Source organism: Trachurus japonicus, chromosome 24 (assembly GCF_045865225.1).
Source record: "Trachurus japonicus isolate A0001 chromosome 24, Traja_1.0".
Lineage (NCBI taxonomy): Eukaryota > Metazoa > Chordata > Actinopteri > Carangiformes > Carangidae > Trachurus > Trachurus japonicus.
In genome coordinates this window covers 14,216,482-14,234,293 of record NC_140930.1, presented here as the reverse complement: position 1 = coordinate 14,234,293, position 17,812 = coordinate 14,216,482, and the positions used below count along the sequence as shown (strand labels likewise).

General features: G+C 40.2%; 2 protein-coding genes across 3 annotated transcripts in view; both read left to right on the top strand.

The window, feature by feature from the left end:
• Window positions 1–5,593: 5,593 nt before the first annotated feature.
• rsph3 (radial spoke head 3) lies at window positions 5,594–9,411 on the top strand. Of its 2 annotated transcripts, none has more exons than XM_085770390.1 (8): window positions 5,594–5,843; window positions 6,518–6,599; window positions 6,689–6,830; window positions 6,919–7,064; window positions 7,300–7,503; window positions 8,202–8,364; window positions 8,532–8,618; window positions 9,248–9,411. In XM_085770390.1, the coding sequence occupies exons 1-8, from the start codon at window positions 5,734–5,736 to the stop codon at window positions 9,325–9,327; spliced, it is 1,014 nt and encodes a 337-aa protein (XP_085626516.1). In that variant the 5' UTR covers window positions 5,594–5,733; the 3' UTR covers window positions 9,328–9,411. The 2 variants fall into 2 exon arrangements, with proteins under 2 accessions (XP_085626516.1, XP_085626517.1); XM_085770391.1 differs by lacking the exon at window positions 9,248–9,411 and adding an exon at window positions 8,765–8,809 and having other exon boundaries at window positions 5,597–5,843; window positions 8,532–8,677.
• Window positions 9,412–14,121: 4,710 nt separating this feature from the next.
• ezrb (ezrin b) overlaps window positions 14,122–17,812 on the top strand; it is a 28,788-nt gene continuing 25,097 nt past the window's right edge. The window contains exon 1 of the mRNA XM_085771568.1: window positions 14,122–14,272. Within this exon, the coding sequence (XP_085627694.1) occupies window positions 14,261–14,272 (12 nt within the window). The 5' untranslated portion in view covers window positions 14,122–14,260. The remainder of the gene's footprint in view (window positions 14,273–17,812) is intronic.

Sequence of the window (17,812 nt, the reverse complement as noted above, 5' to 3'; positions counted from 1 at the left end):
ATGTTCATGCAACGTTGTCAAACAACAAGATCTGAAGGAACTCTTATCTGTATCTGCAAAGCCTTCTGCATCAACTGTTGCAGACATTTGCCCACACATGGAGGTGGCGTTACAGGTGATTTCCTAACAGCAACTGATGAAATCTTTCAATAAACTCTTGCAGAACCTAGAGGCTTTGGAGAACCAGTGAAAACATCAAAGATATATTTCCATTATCATACTTGAATATGTTATTACTAACTAACTACAGCAGTGACCAATAGTAGAGGTCATATTTGATTATTTGTGTTATCAAATAAGTAATCTCTAAAATATGATAAAAACTGGCTGAATGTCCACAGCCACAGCAGTAGGCTACTTTGGGCTAAAAGCTAACATCACCATGCTAACCTGCTGCTGTTTGTATCATAGTCATGTGAACTGACTGAAATCAAGATTACTATGCGTAGTATGTACAGCCTACCCACTAATCTCTTCATGCACTTGATTTTTCCCATGCCTATGCTACATTTTTTACCTTAATTAAAAAGCTTCGGAGTAATTGTGATGGTTAAATAAATGACTTGCAACTTGTTACGAGTGAGAATGGAGGCTCTCTGCCTTCCACCTGGCATCTCTTGGCTGAAAACCAACGTTGTAACATCAGTGTAGTACTTGGCCGCCGCCCCGGTGTCCCAGCTCTGATCTTTGTGGCACAAACGCTCTCCGTAACCTGCAATCTTTTGTTTATGACAGTCAAGATTGCACAAATATACACGTTGTAACATCGTATATGTTATATAATGTTATCCATCGCTCCATTGATTGCTTTTTCGCCGACTTCGTTAAAAACAAATGCACATGGCCAGGTGGAGGGTTAGCGAAACAGTGGAAAAGCGTCCAGACTTGCATAGTTCCTCTTTAACGGACCTCCTTCATGTTCTCCACAACTCACAGAACCTGCTGTCTGCTGACCTGGGCGGGGGCGGGGGCGTCACCAGACCCCATAGGAAGATTTGCCCCAGGATGAATGAGCTGTGCCCCAGTATAGTTGTCATATAGGCGGTACACGTTAATGCTTAAAGAAAGCAAAGTTAGTAGAGTAGAACTTAAAGCCTGGCTCTCCTCCTCATACTCCCCCACGAGCAGGGGCACCTTTGGGAACAGGGCCTTCGGTGTGGCAGCTCCCACTTTTGTGTCACTCGCTCCCGTTGGCGATTCACCAAGCACAGACTCTGGACTCTTTCAAACCGATGCTGAAGGCACCTGTTCTTGCAGGCTTTTGCCCGCTAATTTGGTTGGCCATGTTGGTTATTGTTCATGTTGTTGTAAAGCGACCTATAGGGCCTCATGAAAGGCATTATATCGTCATTGCCTTCTGTGGTCATCAACATCCTGCCAGCTGATGGACAATGCCTCTTTAGATGTTTTTTTTTATCCATTTTACTGTGCTCGTCAGTCTACATTGTTCCTGGCTGCTCAGCTCAATCAGTATGAGTAATAGCATGCCAGTTTTTTTTTTCCACTGGAAAAGTAATAGGCCTAGGTTTTTCAATAATCAGTGTTGCTCAAAGTGAACTGACGTCACAGTACATACACGTGTCACACATCTCTGTGTGCATGCCGCCATTTCTACAGGCAAATGAGATACATTTTGAAATGAAAAAGTTGTGTGGACATGCCATTATTTGTTATATATTTTAAACTTTATTTCAAAATAAACGTTTTTGTTTTTACAATAGTTGGGACTGAGATTGAACACAAAATCTATTCATTGTTTCAGTAAGGTTGGTTTTCCAAAAGCTTTCAACCACACGTCACATGGACTTCCTGATAACGTTTTGTTTTTGTTACAAATATAGTTGAGGCCTGTTCTACAGTACCTGTTATTGTATTCTACCCATTAACATTGTAAAGTTTATAAATTACAATGCTCTATGTTCTCATCTACAGTAATTTGTTTCACCATCACATTTCACCCTCCTAATGGTTTTTATTATCACCTGTTTCTCTTTCACTGTACATATAGCTACATTACTGCAACTAATAACCCATCTTTTCCACTTGCCTGCCTGTCTGGATTCATTACCACCTGTCTTCCTAATTGCACGAGTTGCCACCTGCTGTTTTAAAAAGGCTGAGCGAGTGAGTCAGCCTGACAACACGCTGAGGTGTGTGATTTACCTTCCTCTATGCGTAAGTTAAGTGAGAAATATTGTGAAAAGTGTCCCAATTAAGATTGTGAATGGTGTAAAGGGGAATAAATGCTACAAGTCTGGAATAAAATATGGAGATTTTAATTAAAAAAAGAAGTAGACGTGTGTATATTAAAGGACTAAAAGTGTGAATGTGGAAACATGCCCTCCTGGTTGCGTAAGCTCATGGCTGGCAGTCAGCACTAATGAGAAGAGGCCAACGCAGTGGCAAGCTGAACAGCTTTCCCTTCAATAAAGAGTAATGATTTGTGACAGCTGAAGCGTAAACAATATAACATGCAGAGAGGAGAGCACTTCACAGCCTTTTATGGCACAGAGACCTCTACACTCATCTGAATAGACATTAATTATTCCCTTTTAAAAAAAAGATCAGAAGCTCATGACATAACTCTGGCAGGGTCGTCTCGTACAGCTGAGGCTATATTTGGTCATTTGTTGTGGTGTAATTTTCATTGAAATGTTATATAATAATCATTTGTTTGGCTATTTAAATAGTGTGAGTGTTGCCTGTTATGTAACAAATATGCAAAATGGCATCAAATAGTCGTATAGTGTTAGTAGTTTATGTTTGTTCTGTGCTGCAGAACTGTGGTACACATGTAGTGACAGTAACAGTGGTTGTGGAAATACTAGTAACAGCAGTGGTAGCAAAATGGTAGAGGTAGTCGCATACTGTATAAGCACACGCAGAAGCAGTAGTAATAGTGATAATAATAGTAACAGTAGTAGTAGTAGGAAATGTAAGTAGCTAAGGAAATGTTATACAAGCACCCTTTGTTTGCTTATTTAGACAGAGCCCTGTTATGTAACAAATGAAAATGAAAAACTGTGGCACAATCATCTTTGATATAAGGAAGCAATACAGTTAACAAACAAACGTGCCAGCACCTCTGACCACAGAGTTGGCACAGTACCATGTAGATCTTGGTGCTTCGGTGTTTTTTTTTGTTTTTTTTGTGTGTGTTTCTTTTACACTTTGAGTCTTTTCGTAGAGCTGAAAATGGTCTTTGTGGTTAACAACATCTTCAGTCAAGTTTCATCTTTCCTCCACTAAATGACTCATGCCACCCACGTTTCAGTCTTGCTTGTGAGCAAAACACATGTGGCACAGTTTTGCTTTGATTGGTCTTACCAGATGTTTGGCCTGCACCTCAGAACCACAATAATAAATTGCTCTGCTATATGTCAACAAGTGGTATCAACAGAAATGTGTAAATGCTATATGAAATTTTTAAAATCTAAATCACATTTTCTTCTTCACCTTTCACTTAGTGAATGCCGAGAGAGCAGCACATGGTTTACTTTGTCACCTTTTGACGTCTTTATGCAGGAAGTGGTCCGTGCATCAATACTCAGAACTTCATGTGTTGCAACACAGAAGAAGATACTAGACAGGGTGAAAGTTCTTCCTTTAGCATCTGTGCTTTTGTGTTACTGTACTCCATGTCTGCTGACCTTTGTTTGATATAGTTCAAGGTTTTTTCGTTTTCTTTTTTTTTTCATGTAGCCTATTTATTTGCTTCTCCATATTTTGAGAATGTAAAGCCATCCTTGACTTTGGAAATTGCATTGCTTTTAGCAAAAGTCTGACTACATTTTTGTTTTTGTTCTAGAAGTTCTTTCCTTTAGTCAATGGTTAAGAAGCAATTAAAGTACTCAGAAAAAAATACCTTAACTTCCAGGGCAAACTTAAATCATCTAAAGAAGACTGTGTGGTATAATAGAAAGATCCATTAGAGCTACTAAATGAAAGTTAAATTCCACTTTGTGTTTAAAGATACGATACAAATTACTTTATTCATCCCCCAAAGGAAATGAATTTGTCAGCTCATCTATCATTCGCAGAAGAAATAAAAAGCCTGATGGCTGTAGGCTACAAAGGATCTCCTATAGGGGGAGCAGCATACAACAGTCCGACTGCCCAAAAGTCCGACGGCTCATTTCTCCGACTACCCATTCCACAGTGTTAAGGTTAGGTTTAGGGTAAGGTTAAGGGTTAGGGATACTTAAGTCGGAGAAGTGGGAGGTCGGACTAATGGACGCAAAAATAAAGAAATGTATGGTCGGAGAAATGGGTAGTCGGACAGACGCCATGCGCCCCTCCTATAGCCTATCTCTCTGTCCTGTATTGAAGAGAGAGGAGCCGTTCACCTCCACAATTTATTTTGTTTCATCAAGGTGTTGGAAAGTGGATGATCCCAGTTGTCTAGGATGGACTCTACCATCTTCAGTCTCCACCACATCCCCCAGTGAATCCATCAGGGAAACAGGACTGAAGTCTCCTGATTATTAAAAGTGCATCAGGATGTTTAGTCTGTATCCTAGCAACAACTTCATGGAGAACTTCACATGGAACTTCAGCAGTTGCCATGGATGGGATGTAGCTACACAAGTGTTGTTGTGATTTGAAAACATTTCAACTTTCTGAGTCTTCACCAACATCTCCAGCTCATCACTCTTGTTGGGCAGAGAGTTGATATTTCCCATGATGACTGACAGCAGAGAGGACCTACAGTAGTCTACATCTCCACTTCCAGGCCTTTGACCTTTGCACCATCCACACGGCAACAATGAAAGCACTGCTTCATCTCAGCTGGAACAGCATGGTATCCTCCAGACCGTGTCCATTTTCAATGAAAGAAGCTCCTCTCTCCTGAACAAACTCCTCTCCACACTGAAGTATCCATCAGTAGCTGACAAAATACGACAAAAACATACAAAAACACAAGAAAAATAAAGCAAAGGTTGAGTAAAAAACTCTGAGATGCCAGACTTTGCTGCTTCTAGTTGAAGATAAAAACTGGTAGTAGTAGCTATTAGTAGTAACTAGCCTAGTGGTGGTAACTAGTGGTAGTGGTAGTAGTAATAATAGTAGTGGTGGTAGTGGCAGTTTTTGTTTGTTTATTTGGATCTCTTCTTCCAAGAGCCCATAGCATAAAAACATTACAGAATACAATACAAACACAATACAGTAGAAGTGAAACACAATACAATAGCTATAGAACAGACAAAAACCAAAACATCACATGAATGGCATCATACACAAAAACAAAACTCATACAGATAGCCTAATATTACATAAAAGCTATACCCTCAATCGCAGTCATACAGTTAAAATAAAACAGTTCAAATACTCCTTAAAAAGTACCCTAAAATGTTTTTCTGGTAAATTCCTAAGTAGTAGGCTGGTAGCTAGTAGTGGTAGCTGTAATAGTAGCCTGGTAGTAGTTAGTAGCCTAGTGGTGGTGATGGTAATAATCTTAATACTAGTAGTGCTGCTGGTAGTAGTACAATATTACAGATAATATTAGTAGGCTACTACTAACAGAGGATCTGCACTTCCACGCATCCACGGTTTAATGTTTTAGGCGGAAGTGACGTCACGACTGTTACCTGCACTTCCTGGATACGGTTGCTACAACAACTCGTTGCTCCCCTTCCTCCAGTTTGCGTTAGCAGCCTGTCCGCCACAAACAAACATCAACGTTACCGTTCACCACTCCAGTGTCTGGCGGTTTTCTGGTGCAGTTTCGGACAGATGGCTTTTGTTTCGCACAGCCACCGAGAACCAAACGCGACCTACACCTTCTCCAGTCGGCCCAGACCCGTGGAGAACCGCTCCAAGTACCGAGACCCTCCGTCTGAACAGTACGTGTCACTAATGTTGTTTATGCTACATGCTAAATGTGAACAGCTAAACTGCTAGATGTTGAAAGTAACTCGTCCCATCCAGTGTAATCTGGCCTACTTGCTGTCAGCCTGTATTTACATCCGTAACTTGCACCTTATGGTACTTTATGTTTCAACAAATGGACATTTTGCACTTTATACTCTCCCATGTTATTTATCAAACTGATATTATTAGCTACCAACGAAAAACTATAAGTTATAACCTGCACCTCAGTTAGTTAAATTATTGATAATAAATAGGAAAAAGTTATGCAATATGTATATAAGATTACATAGTGAGGTAAATACTTTTTCTTGAACATAGTTTGAATGAAGGACATTTCACTTTGAAGTGAAAGTACATTTTTAAACTGTAGTAAAATTACCTTTACAGGAAATATTCTAAATACTTCCCCCGCCTCCAGACAAGAGGAAAATACCTAAGACATATCTCAAATACTGTGCCATATTTAACTTTCACATACTAGGCCAACATGATTACATATTTTTTACGGTCACTTTTGTGACCGATGGGATTAAATGGCTCACAAGTGTCAGCATCAACTGGACTTTTCTTTCTTTCTTTCTTTCTTTCTTTCTTTCTTTCTTTCTTTCTTTCTTTCTTTCTTTCTTTCTTTCTTTTTACAATTCAGAACACGCAGTCATTATGGAAACATTTCCTATGACCGCCGTGTTGTCAGAGGAAACACTTACGCGAAACACATCATACCGACTGTAAGTACGAAATAACCCATCTTGCTGTGTTTTTACTGCTGACCTTCCACTTAGTCCTGAAAATGTGTTTCGTTGTGCACCCTTGACAGACAGCTCAGCCAGACCCTGCTGAAATACAAAGGCAACAGGAGATCAGGAGGAGAGCTGCTGCTCGAAGACGCGCCAGAGAGCAGCTCAAACCCAAGACTCCTGAAGCCATGCAGGGAAGAAAACACATTGATGTGCAAACAGGTGAAGCGTCTCTCCTGACAACTAGAGAACTATTACCTCCATATATTTGGAAAACCAGAAGCATTAATGCTCTTGACTTTGTTTCCAGATCTTTATCTTGAAGAACTGGGTGATATTATAGTGGCTACAGACATTGAATGCCAGACTGACTCTTTCCTGGACAGACCCGCAACCCCACTCTTCATACCTGCCAAATCTGGCAAAGATGCAGAAACACAGATAGAGGAGGGAGAGGTGGGTGATTTGAATGGCAGGTCGTTGTATCGATGTGTAGTGTTTTTTTTTTACTTTGACCCAATAATATGTTGCAGTATACAGTATGTCATCTACTGTCTCTGTCAATTGTGAGTCCCCAAAGCGTGTGCAAGAAAAAACTGTTGTGTAAGATATTAATGACAAATACGATATACAAATAGTGGAGGTTTAATCAAATCAACGACGACATTTTGACGACTAGTATCCTCTGCAGTTGTTCAACTTTGACAGGGAGGTGCAGCCGGTGTTGGAGGTCCTGGTGGGGAAGACCATCGAGCAGTCTCTGCTGGAGGTGATGGAGGAGGAGGAGCTGGCATGTCTGAGGGCCCAGCAGAGGGCCTTCGAAGAGCTCCGAAACAATGAGCTGGCAGAAGTGCAACGCCTTCAGGAGCAGGAGAGACGCCACAGAGAGGAGAAAGTAAGCAAATGAAAGAAAATAGGAGTAAGTCTACACCAGTGAGGATAAAATCAGGAAGTAGCCACGATGCCATACATGCATCAGTCCTGAACATGCAGCTGAGACCGGGCCAAATGCAAGAATCTGGATCATATCTGAAGATTTGACCTTACATTCCCAGACTCTAACTCTTCTACTGCAAGACATGTGACCCTGCAGAGCCACACTGTTGTCTAGCATGGTTAGAAGTGTAATGGTTGTTTCACACCAGAGGTTTTGGTATTTATGTGCTTTTACTGTGCGCTTTCACTGTGCTTATCTCTCTGTGTGGGAAAAAGGTCACTGACTCAACTGTTATCAGAGTTAGACTTAAATAGTACAAAAGTATTAGACTCTGATAACAGTTGATGTGTTTGTTTGTTTGTTTATGTTAGGTTATATGTTATGTTTATATATCTAATCAACGTGCAAATTTGTTATTTACATAAAAACAGAAAAAGTGTGCCCACCACTTTGATAGCTTTTTTTCCCCCTTTGTCGGTTCCTTCTCAGTTCTTCTTCTAATTATTCAATGGCAACCCTCAGTAGTCAGTCATAAAATACCATTGTTATTGAGAATGGAACCAAACACGAAACATTAGGACAGTAAATATAACAACTTTAACGGCATATTACCCAAAAAAAAGAGATACCAATGATCTTGTTTTGTCTTGTCTCAGGAGCGGAGAATTGCCCAGCAGAAGGAGGTGCTGAAGAAAGAAAAGGAGACCGCAGAGAAGATTGCCGCCCGCGCGTACACCCAGCAGTACCTGTCTGATCTTCTACCTGCGGTCTTCAGCTCTCTGAGAAGCCACGGCTACTTCTATGACTCTGTGGAGAGAGGTCGGCCTCCTGCACCATTCACACACAGCTACCCCTTTCCAACACATGAGGGCATCAGTGCACTCCATGGACATTTCTGCTACTGGTCGCCTGACACACAACCTCATTCATACTCTGTGTGAGAGTTTTGTTATGAGTGTTTAACCTATTTGTGGTTTGCTTTCCAGATATCGAGACTCATTTCTTCCCATGGCTGATGGATGAGGTTAACAACACTTTGGAGAAGAGATACTTGGCCAGAGAGATGCTGGACAGTAAGGGAAGACTGTATAATATTTTCAAATTAAGGCACTCCTGTGTTCAATTTCTACAAGTCCAGTTGCTTTTTTACTACAACTCCACAAGAATAAGATGACCTGGATGACGGAGAACCTTCACGGACATATTTCAATTTCTACAGTTACCTAATTTGTGCAGCTGTATTTCTTAGTATTACTTTGAATTTTCTCATTGAGCAGTGCACAAACTCAGCGTTGCTTGGCTACAAAATATCAGACCACACACAAAAAAAACCCATAATTGTCTGATGGAAAAATCTAAGATAAGGGTCTCCACAAAATACAAAACAAAACATCTGAATCTTCAATTTAAGAACATCTGTTTTAAGATTGAGCCAATACGTTTTTAGCCTTTAAAGAGTTCCATCTGAAAACCAAACATGAGTTTTATAGATTTCACTTGTTAGTTTTTTCAAGGCAGACGTTACTGTCCTCGAAGGTATTTCACAAGTCCTCCTCCAGGGGTCATCGGGTCATAGACACTGTTGGAGTACCATCTAGTGGCTCTTTGCAAACATTACAGAGGTCACCACTGTCAAGACATACAGCATTGTTCACAGAGCAGAATGAAACTAAAACATTTCCATCCCGTCTGTCTGTTTCAGCGATCATCCATGATGTCACCCAGAAGAGGCTGACGAGGTTCAAGGAGCTGGAGACACAACCAGCCAAATCTGACACTTAGCACAGAACCATTCAGCGCTAAAAAGTTCACCGAGGTACATCGATGATATGAATGTATAAGTAAAAATAAATGTTTGCAAACAAAGCTACCACCGTTTGTTTCTTTGTTGACATAAAACCAGTGTATTAAGCTCAGGGTACAACATCGAAATGACCACGATACATCAAGGAACATCTGATACCAGTGTAATGAGGATTATTCTGCGATCTTAAGTTTATTTGCTCCAAACTTAAAATCTATAGATTTATGGTCAATTGGTAAAATACTGGCAAATTTATATGTTGTATTATTACACATTTTTCGCATTTGCAGTCCTCGTTTATTACCAGTCAACGGTTTCGGTTAATGAAGAGTTTATTTAAATTTTCAATGAAAGTTGACGTTGACAGTTTCTTCAGTGTTTAAACAGTAAAAGCAGTTTTGTGTTTTCTATTTTTTCCAGATACAAAGCCTCTGAACCCTGGCTCTAAAATTTTATTGTTTTATTATCCCTGTTTTTTCGCGCTTCATGAATGAGGCAGTATGAGATTCTTTTAAATGAAACTTTCAGTCATATTGTGGCCTATATCGACTTGGTGATTTTCTTTTGCTTGAGCCCTTAGATATTCAGTGACTATAGTCAAAACCAGAACAGTGCAGTTATAATGTGAAATGTGGACGTGTTTCATGTCTAGACTCATTCTTAGTTATCTGAGTCTCTGTCCTTCGCCTCATTTTTGTGATAATCAATCATAACAGTCTGTTTTCTGTTAGGTATGCAGCATATTTGTTCATTTTGCTGCTTATCAGAAGGAAGTTCCTGCCTCCTGTTTACTTTTTAAAACACAAGCCAAAGAAAATCTGACCGAAAAAGTTTTTTTATCTTAAAAACTGTAGGAGTCATAAAGCAGGTGAGCAACAGTTCTTTTTTTTTGTTTTTTAGGAACTCTTAATATTTAAAGAAGCATTCAAAGTGCTCCCCTGTGACTTTTGTCTATTTGCATCTGGTATTGCTCAGCAAACAGTTCATTCAGGTGCCTTAACAGGCAAATTCAAGAATATTTTGCATTGCCGGGACTGACTTCTTCTGTTTTATTCATCTGACTATAGCTACACAAAACAAAACAAAACAAAATAAAAACAGTGTTATACAGGGTTGATTGTTATACCACATTTTCTTATTGATTATAGGGGTTTCTATGTGTAGGCTACTTAAATGAATGCACTAAACCATTAATTGTTTGACTTTTTAACTTGTGTTTTTATTTCTATTGATCCAAAAACTATTGTAGTTAAGGACGGGCCTGCCCTGACGTTAATAGCAGTGGTGAATAACGATGATGGTGAACGTCATAGCAGGTGAAATAGTACAAAGTGTTTGGCACGACTGTCACATCACTCTTCGGTTTCGTATTATGGTGAGAAGTAGGTCTAACCTCCGATATATACGACTCTATTTTAATCCAGGCTCCTGATTGGCCAGCTCACCTATGACGCCTCCCACCTCGCTCAGCCGTGCTTCCTTGGTTCAGTGCGGGACAGATGACGCCCATTTCATTTCCCCAGTGAATTCAGAGCAGCAAAAAAAAAAAAAAAAGTTTCTGCTGTGATGCCACTGTAGAGAAAAGGTGACACCTCAGACTTTACACAACAGATAAATGCAGATTTATTGTATTTATTCAGTGTTATAGATTGTATTGACAGTCATTGCTCAAATATTACTCAATAACAATTTATTCTCAAACTTTTTTTTATTTTATTATAGCATATGAGACTGACTTTTGGGTAAAACTATAAAAATGGAAATAAAAAAAAGGTACAGAATACACAAGAGTAGCATCTGTATTTACTGATAAAACATAAGATTTGTTGAATTTAGGTAACAGGATATGTGTAGGCCTACTATACCTCTGACCTTCATGTGGTCTACGTGTAATTTGAGTGTTAAGTCATGGTATGGTTTGTCATTCATTGTCTTTTAGACTCAGAAACTCATGGGCTAATGATAACTATAAATGATTCAAACAACAAAATTCTTACAACATAATCTCATAACCCTAATAGATATCAGTATCTTAAGATATATAGGCCTGTGTAGACTTATCAAACACATTGATTTGTGTGCCAGTGTGCCAATGTTTAGCCACAACCTCTGTAAACTTGAAACAAAAGCCATAGTAAGTTTTCACACTGGTTGCCAATTTAGGTTTCAATTTTCGTGTCTGAATGAGTTTTATTGGCTCCTAAATCTACCTACCAATACCCTTTGTGTACCTACTATGTGTGTGTGGCACATGACCATACACATCACAAACTGGTGTCTTACTTTTGTGTCTGTTATTGACATGAAGCTTTTGTAACCATTGGATTTTTCAACAATGGAGGCCATGGTGATGCTTATTACCTGCACTTGATGTGTTGTTTTAGGGGTCACTAGTAAACATAGTACTGGCAATAATGTTTTAGGTCATTCCCATTGGTCCATGCCAGAAACATATGTGATTTTTTTAAACTACTTTTAAGAGTGTGTGTTTCTATGCAAAACTGAGCTAGACCATCTTTAGTTAAAATGTCACTTGCACAATTAATGAAACAGGTGGTGTGGTGCAGGTCCCCGGACCCCGGCTTGTGAACCCTCCAGCCTACCGGTGACAGCAGGAACAGGCTGGATGTATGAGCGCCATATTGCGCCTGGCTGAACAGGGAGGAGGGGAAATCTGCGGCTGCGAGCGCGGCGGTAGGCTACAACCATCACCCACTGTCTGCCCCCAACAACCTCCACAACACCTCCGGTAAGAGACTTCAACACGAAGTGGACCACATAGTCTGAAGCCTTAAAGTCCAGTTTGCTCGGAGCTGTGCCTTGTAAAAGATATAGCTACACATGCATGTAGTAGGCTACTTTTTTCGCACTTTTTTCCGCGCACTTTCTGCTGCTCTGCACAAAGGAGACAAATCTCACAACAGGTGTCAGTGGGATTACAGGGACAGGGAGGATGTGGCGGAGGAAGCTGATCGCGCACAAAGAGGAAACATTGTAACAGCTTCAGATAAGACAGAAAAGGTTTGGTATTTAAACAGTATTACAATATGAGTTATTGTGAAATCTTTGTCATCTGTAAAAAGGTGGAATTAGTCGCTCATGGGCTGGACTCGCTTCCCTGTCGCTGTGGGTGTGTACTCACTTCACCCATGACATAGACGCAGCCTTATCCAGGGAATAGCTATAGGATATATATAGCCTATATACTATATAGTGAGAATCACCACTTTGTGTCAAAACAGCCTCCAAATGTCACAGTGTGAGTGGACGGTCGTCTTGGTTGGTTGATGGTCACCTGTTGTTAACAACTGTGTTTTCTAAAAGCGACTTATTGAGCGATACAAGACCAAAGCGGCTTCCGTAAAGATGGATTTGGGGTGTGGGTTTGTTAGCAAATGAAGACGTCAAAAGAAAAGGCTTAAAACAGAGCAGGGTGGGGACTATAACTTTATCATGACCAGTGGGTGAGGCATGTTGAGTACCATATTTAACCTGCCTCGGTGCCTGGATGATTCAGCCATGTCAAGGTAGAATAGAAATAGAGCGTTTCCGGTGGCGATTTTCAGAATAAAACTCTTTAGGCTCACAGAAAAGTAATTGAGAAATAATTCAGGCATTACGTCATATAATATGAAAAATACTCAACATCTGAGGCCAGCTTCTTAAATGTAAGGATTTACAGTTGTTCTTTGTTTTGTAGCATTGTAATTTCCATATGCTGCCTGGAAGCAATCTGAGAACCACACTTTGGGTTCTTGAAAATCACTGCAGCACTTTTTGTTTTTAGCGACACCTGTGTGAAAAGCTGAATAGCTACATCCAGCGAGTCGCACTCCTGCCAACTGAAATGTGGCTTTGATGACCTAGAGGTCACAGGGATGACCACGCTAGTTTGACTATAGTTCCTGATCTCTTGGCGTCACGTCCATTCTGAGTTTGACCAATCAGCTCAGAATAGGCTAAATCTCAAGCCCCACCCGGGAGTTTTTCGGGGGCCGATCCGAGTAGGGACTCCTTTCGGCCTCGTAAAGGTTCCTGTAAATGGCCCTGCTGGGGAAGTTCCTGCAGTGGAGACACGCACCAACGGCCCCGGCCCCGTAACATTACCCCAAAGTTCCTGCAGTGGAAACGCACCTTATGATAATTTGGGATAGTCAAGCCTTGTGAATCCAACACCTATCCAACACTTTTAGGGTGTGGTACAACAGGTGAGTGGCAGCTGACAAATCTGCAAAAGTGATATGATAATCAATCGATCAATCAATCAATCATATCAACATGGAGCAGATTCTCAGTGTAGTTGAAGTGTCAATGCCACGACAAACAGACTCTTCTGGTAACAAAAAATATTGTTATGGTGTCCCTAATAAAGTGCATTTAGCATAAATAAAATATTTAAATACATAAATACATAGATAAATGAATGTAATTAAGTAGACAATTTTTTAACTTGCCTAACAACTTTATACCTAACAACTATTATCAATGGGCCTCTTTTCCAGGAAGTCTTTTTAACAGTAGTAATAGTCCTAACTTACTTCAAGCACAGGGTCAGAGAGTTAGGTACAATGTACAATGTGTGCATTGAACCCTGAATTAATCAGTATTGACCAGACTCGTGCTTTTACTGTGAAGGTCAGTCAGGTGAGCTTCCGGCGCTTCCTTCCGCCAGCTTGTCGGCCGTGGCGGTGATTCATCCTGATGACTGTCGCCTGCAGGAGTGCCGAGCTGCTCTCAGCCGGGTTTAAGTAACGCAGAAGTGGCTGAAACTCGTTTCTCTTCTTTCTCTGTTTCTAGAAAAGACACGGCGAGAAGCGCAGACACACGGAGCACAAGTCTCTCTGGAAACTTCCCCCTTTTTTTATTTAATTGAACAGCTCCTCGCACTAGAGCCGGGAAAAGGACACCAAAATGCCTAAAGCGGTAAGAAGCCATTTGTTTATTGATATTTTCAACACACTGGTTTTTTGTTGTCAAGCTTGACTGAAACATGACAGGGGGCGTTTATGGAGGATTGGTTCATGAAGCCAATGTGTTTAAAAACAACCTTAACATCTTTTACCACTCTAGTCTAGAGTAAAGAGTAGCCTACTTTTTGATTTTAAACTGTTGAATATGTGGTACAGTGAAAGGTAAGGTTAATATACTCACATTAGAATATTTTATTGATTGTAAAAAATGAATAACTCTGATCTGAGATTTTATATTTTAATAAGTTCACTTTTTGTTGTTCAGTTGGATAAAGTAAACCTCAAATCACATCTTAGCTGGAGCAGATTGCCAGTGTAAAGAGGATGCTATCAGTTCCTTAACTTTCAAGCCTACTGATCACTGTGAGACCATATGATGTGGTAATTCAAATGATTTTTTTCAGAGGGGGCTTCTGTTAAACTTTTAATTAATGGTTTGTAAGAGGCTTTGAAATAAACAGGCACTCCTTCACTCACTGAATCAGAAGCAAAGTTCTACCATTTTTTTTCTTTGCAATTATGGTGTTGAAAATGACAGAAACAGTGAAGTGTTTGTTAAAGGGGAATGCCGGTCAAATCACACATTCATCTTTTACCCCCAGGGGCTGTCCCATAGATGGATGAATAGATAGACAGATGGATGTGTATGTATGAGAACATCCTCGTTAGTAAAGTTAGGAGCAAGAAACATAAAGATGGATATCAGATAAGCATCATTTCTCATGTGTTCACAGTCACAAGATGCATATCTTTAAGAGCACTCGCAGTATCTGGCCCTCAAGCAACATTACATCATAAACAAGAGGGGTGGTGGTGGGAAATCTCTTGTTTATATTAGCATCAGTTTGTGATGAATACACAGTCGCCTCCTTAGTCATTACAGGTTATTTTTCCAGGTTGACAAATCTGGGTTCTCGTGATCATCTTGGAAAAGTGAAGTAGTCACTGACTGTCTGTGGTTTTTCATCAGTAGAAAAGCAAAAGAAAAGACTAAAAATAGATTCTTTTTTTTACTCTGTACTGCTTTTTGCCCCACCCCAGCCAGCTATTACATATTGCACAGTGGCACATGGCACAGCTCACTGTTTGGAAATTTCTGGTAGGCATATAAACAGCCCACGTATGTATATTCTACAGTACGACGGAAAATGGGATGGAAATTTCATCAAATGTGGACATTTCTTTCAGGACTGAACACTTACAACTTTGTTCTCTGTAGCCTATTTTGTCCTTTATTTAAAAAAAAGTGGGATGGAAAGTCGTCAGAGAACATTCAAATGTTGAAGTTTAATCTGTAACACATTTAAATTTGGGAAAGATTTTAGTCAATAACAGAGTGAAGAGCGTCTGCAGCCTGAGTCCTGCTGGTCTCAGACTGTGACAGATGTGTAGCAGTTGAATAGAGCGGCGTGATGACAGCGACTAAAGCCTGGGTCAGTGTCATAAAGTGTGTTGTCGGTTTGTTTAGAATTGCCTCGGGGTTGTCATGAGCGTCACTGTGGAAATGACATCATAACTGTCAGATAGCAGCTGCCCAGTTGCCACAAAACAGCCTTTTTAGACGATAATCTCTGACTGTTTTATTTTCCATGATATCAAGAACTCCTTTTTTTTTTTTTTTTTTGTCTTTCAGTTTACAGGCTGTTGAGTTTGTGGCCTCACAGCCGACTCAGCTTTTACAGCATAGCATGAATGATATGAATTGGACACTAAGTCTATTTTAATGAAGTTATTCCTTTGATGCTGTTTTGCAGCAGAACGCGGAGAGCCTCCTGCCTTCATATTAATCCTGCCAATGCTAAGACTTTCACTTTTAGCATTGGGGTGAGACATGTAAATGAAGGGGTTTATGTTTGGGCTTCGGGGAAAAGTGTGAAATTGGATTTCAAGTTTTGAAGAGTGTCAGTGGTTTTTAGGCCTGTATAGCCTGAAGTGGGTGAGGCCGGCTGGGGATGGTGGGAATGGGATGTGAAGAACCAACCCCTAAAGCTACAGCGAGATGAACCTTGAGCTACACAAAACCTGCAAAAATTGAATTAATTACCATTAAACTAGCAAACACACCCAAAATATACTACATTTATTGTTATATGTCACATTTGAGAAGCTGGAAGCAGACAATACAAGATCATTTTGTTCCCTATTGATTGATGAAGTAATGATGGTTCCAGCCCAGGTTAAATGTCCTACTGGTTTAATGGTAATGCTTTATAAATGAATGGAAAAGTGGATGTTCAAAAATGAATATTCAATAGATAAAGTAACTAAAGTATTGCCTTAAAACTAAATATTGTTAACATTGACCCCTATGAGTGTCAGTTTTCATGTACTTATAGTGTCATGGTTATTTTGACCCCAAAGTCATAAAAGTAAAGTTTCAGAAAAGTAAATGATCATTAAATCTCTAAGAAAGTCTTAAAGGAACAACACCCACGTTGAATGTTTATAAAATAAAACTATATTCCAACTACAGAGGAGTTAATGTGAGTTGAGGTTAGGAATCTGAATTCGGCATCCTCCTCTTATGTCATCCTGCTTTTGCTCCCGACCTTTCACCTCTCATCTAACACTGAATACAAAAATCTATAAGACAAACAGTGGGTGTCTTAACATCTTTTAAAAGTTGCCTTTCATAAACCTGCTGTATCACTGTTGACTAATTTGAATGTAAAGTCGTACGGACGAGTGACGAGTGTAGTGGCCCTCCTCCTAATCACAGATCAAAGAGGATAACAGTGCTCGCCTGCCTCGGCTTTGATTCTGACTGACACATTGACAGTCTGAATTATTACAGTTCAGATACTTGGCATGAAATCAAACATTCCTCCATGGTGTGTTAGGGAAACAGAAACTGGTTTTTATTCCAGAGCGGACCAAGATGCCCAGTAGCAGGAGGAGGTTGGACCAGATTTGAGCAGCTAGTGAAGACTTCTGACTCATGTTCCACTTATCTGAATGACACATTGTCAGAAGTAAAGGATAGCGCTCCTTGGCTCTCCCAGAATCCTGTTTCCTTGCGGTCGCAGCCCCGTGACACAAACCCATTTTCGAGGCGTGGTCACAGTCAACATGTATGGGTGTATCCTTTTTCATGTCCAGTCCTATTGTTAATATTTCTTTCTTTTAAATAAATAATTGATAACTCATTCATGTTTGACACGCCCAACTGTCCTGATTGATGAATCCCAAAATGGTTACGGGTTCTTTAATTGTGTTTAATGTCACACAATGTATGTGACTTTTCAATGCCTCACTGAAAACACAATGGGCCTTTTCTCTCCTCCATCCTTGTTGTGCTGCCTGCCGCTCTACATTCGAATGGCAGCGGCTCATTTATGGCTGTACTGCTCCCCATAGCAACTCACTGCGACCAAATACTCCTCTAAAGCCACGCAAACTATGCAGAGGGTTAAATATTGAATGGTCTCAGCTGAAGAATGCAGTGCAGCCTATTCACAGTTTAACTACTGAAGTGATGACCACCTTAACCCGA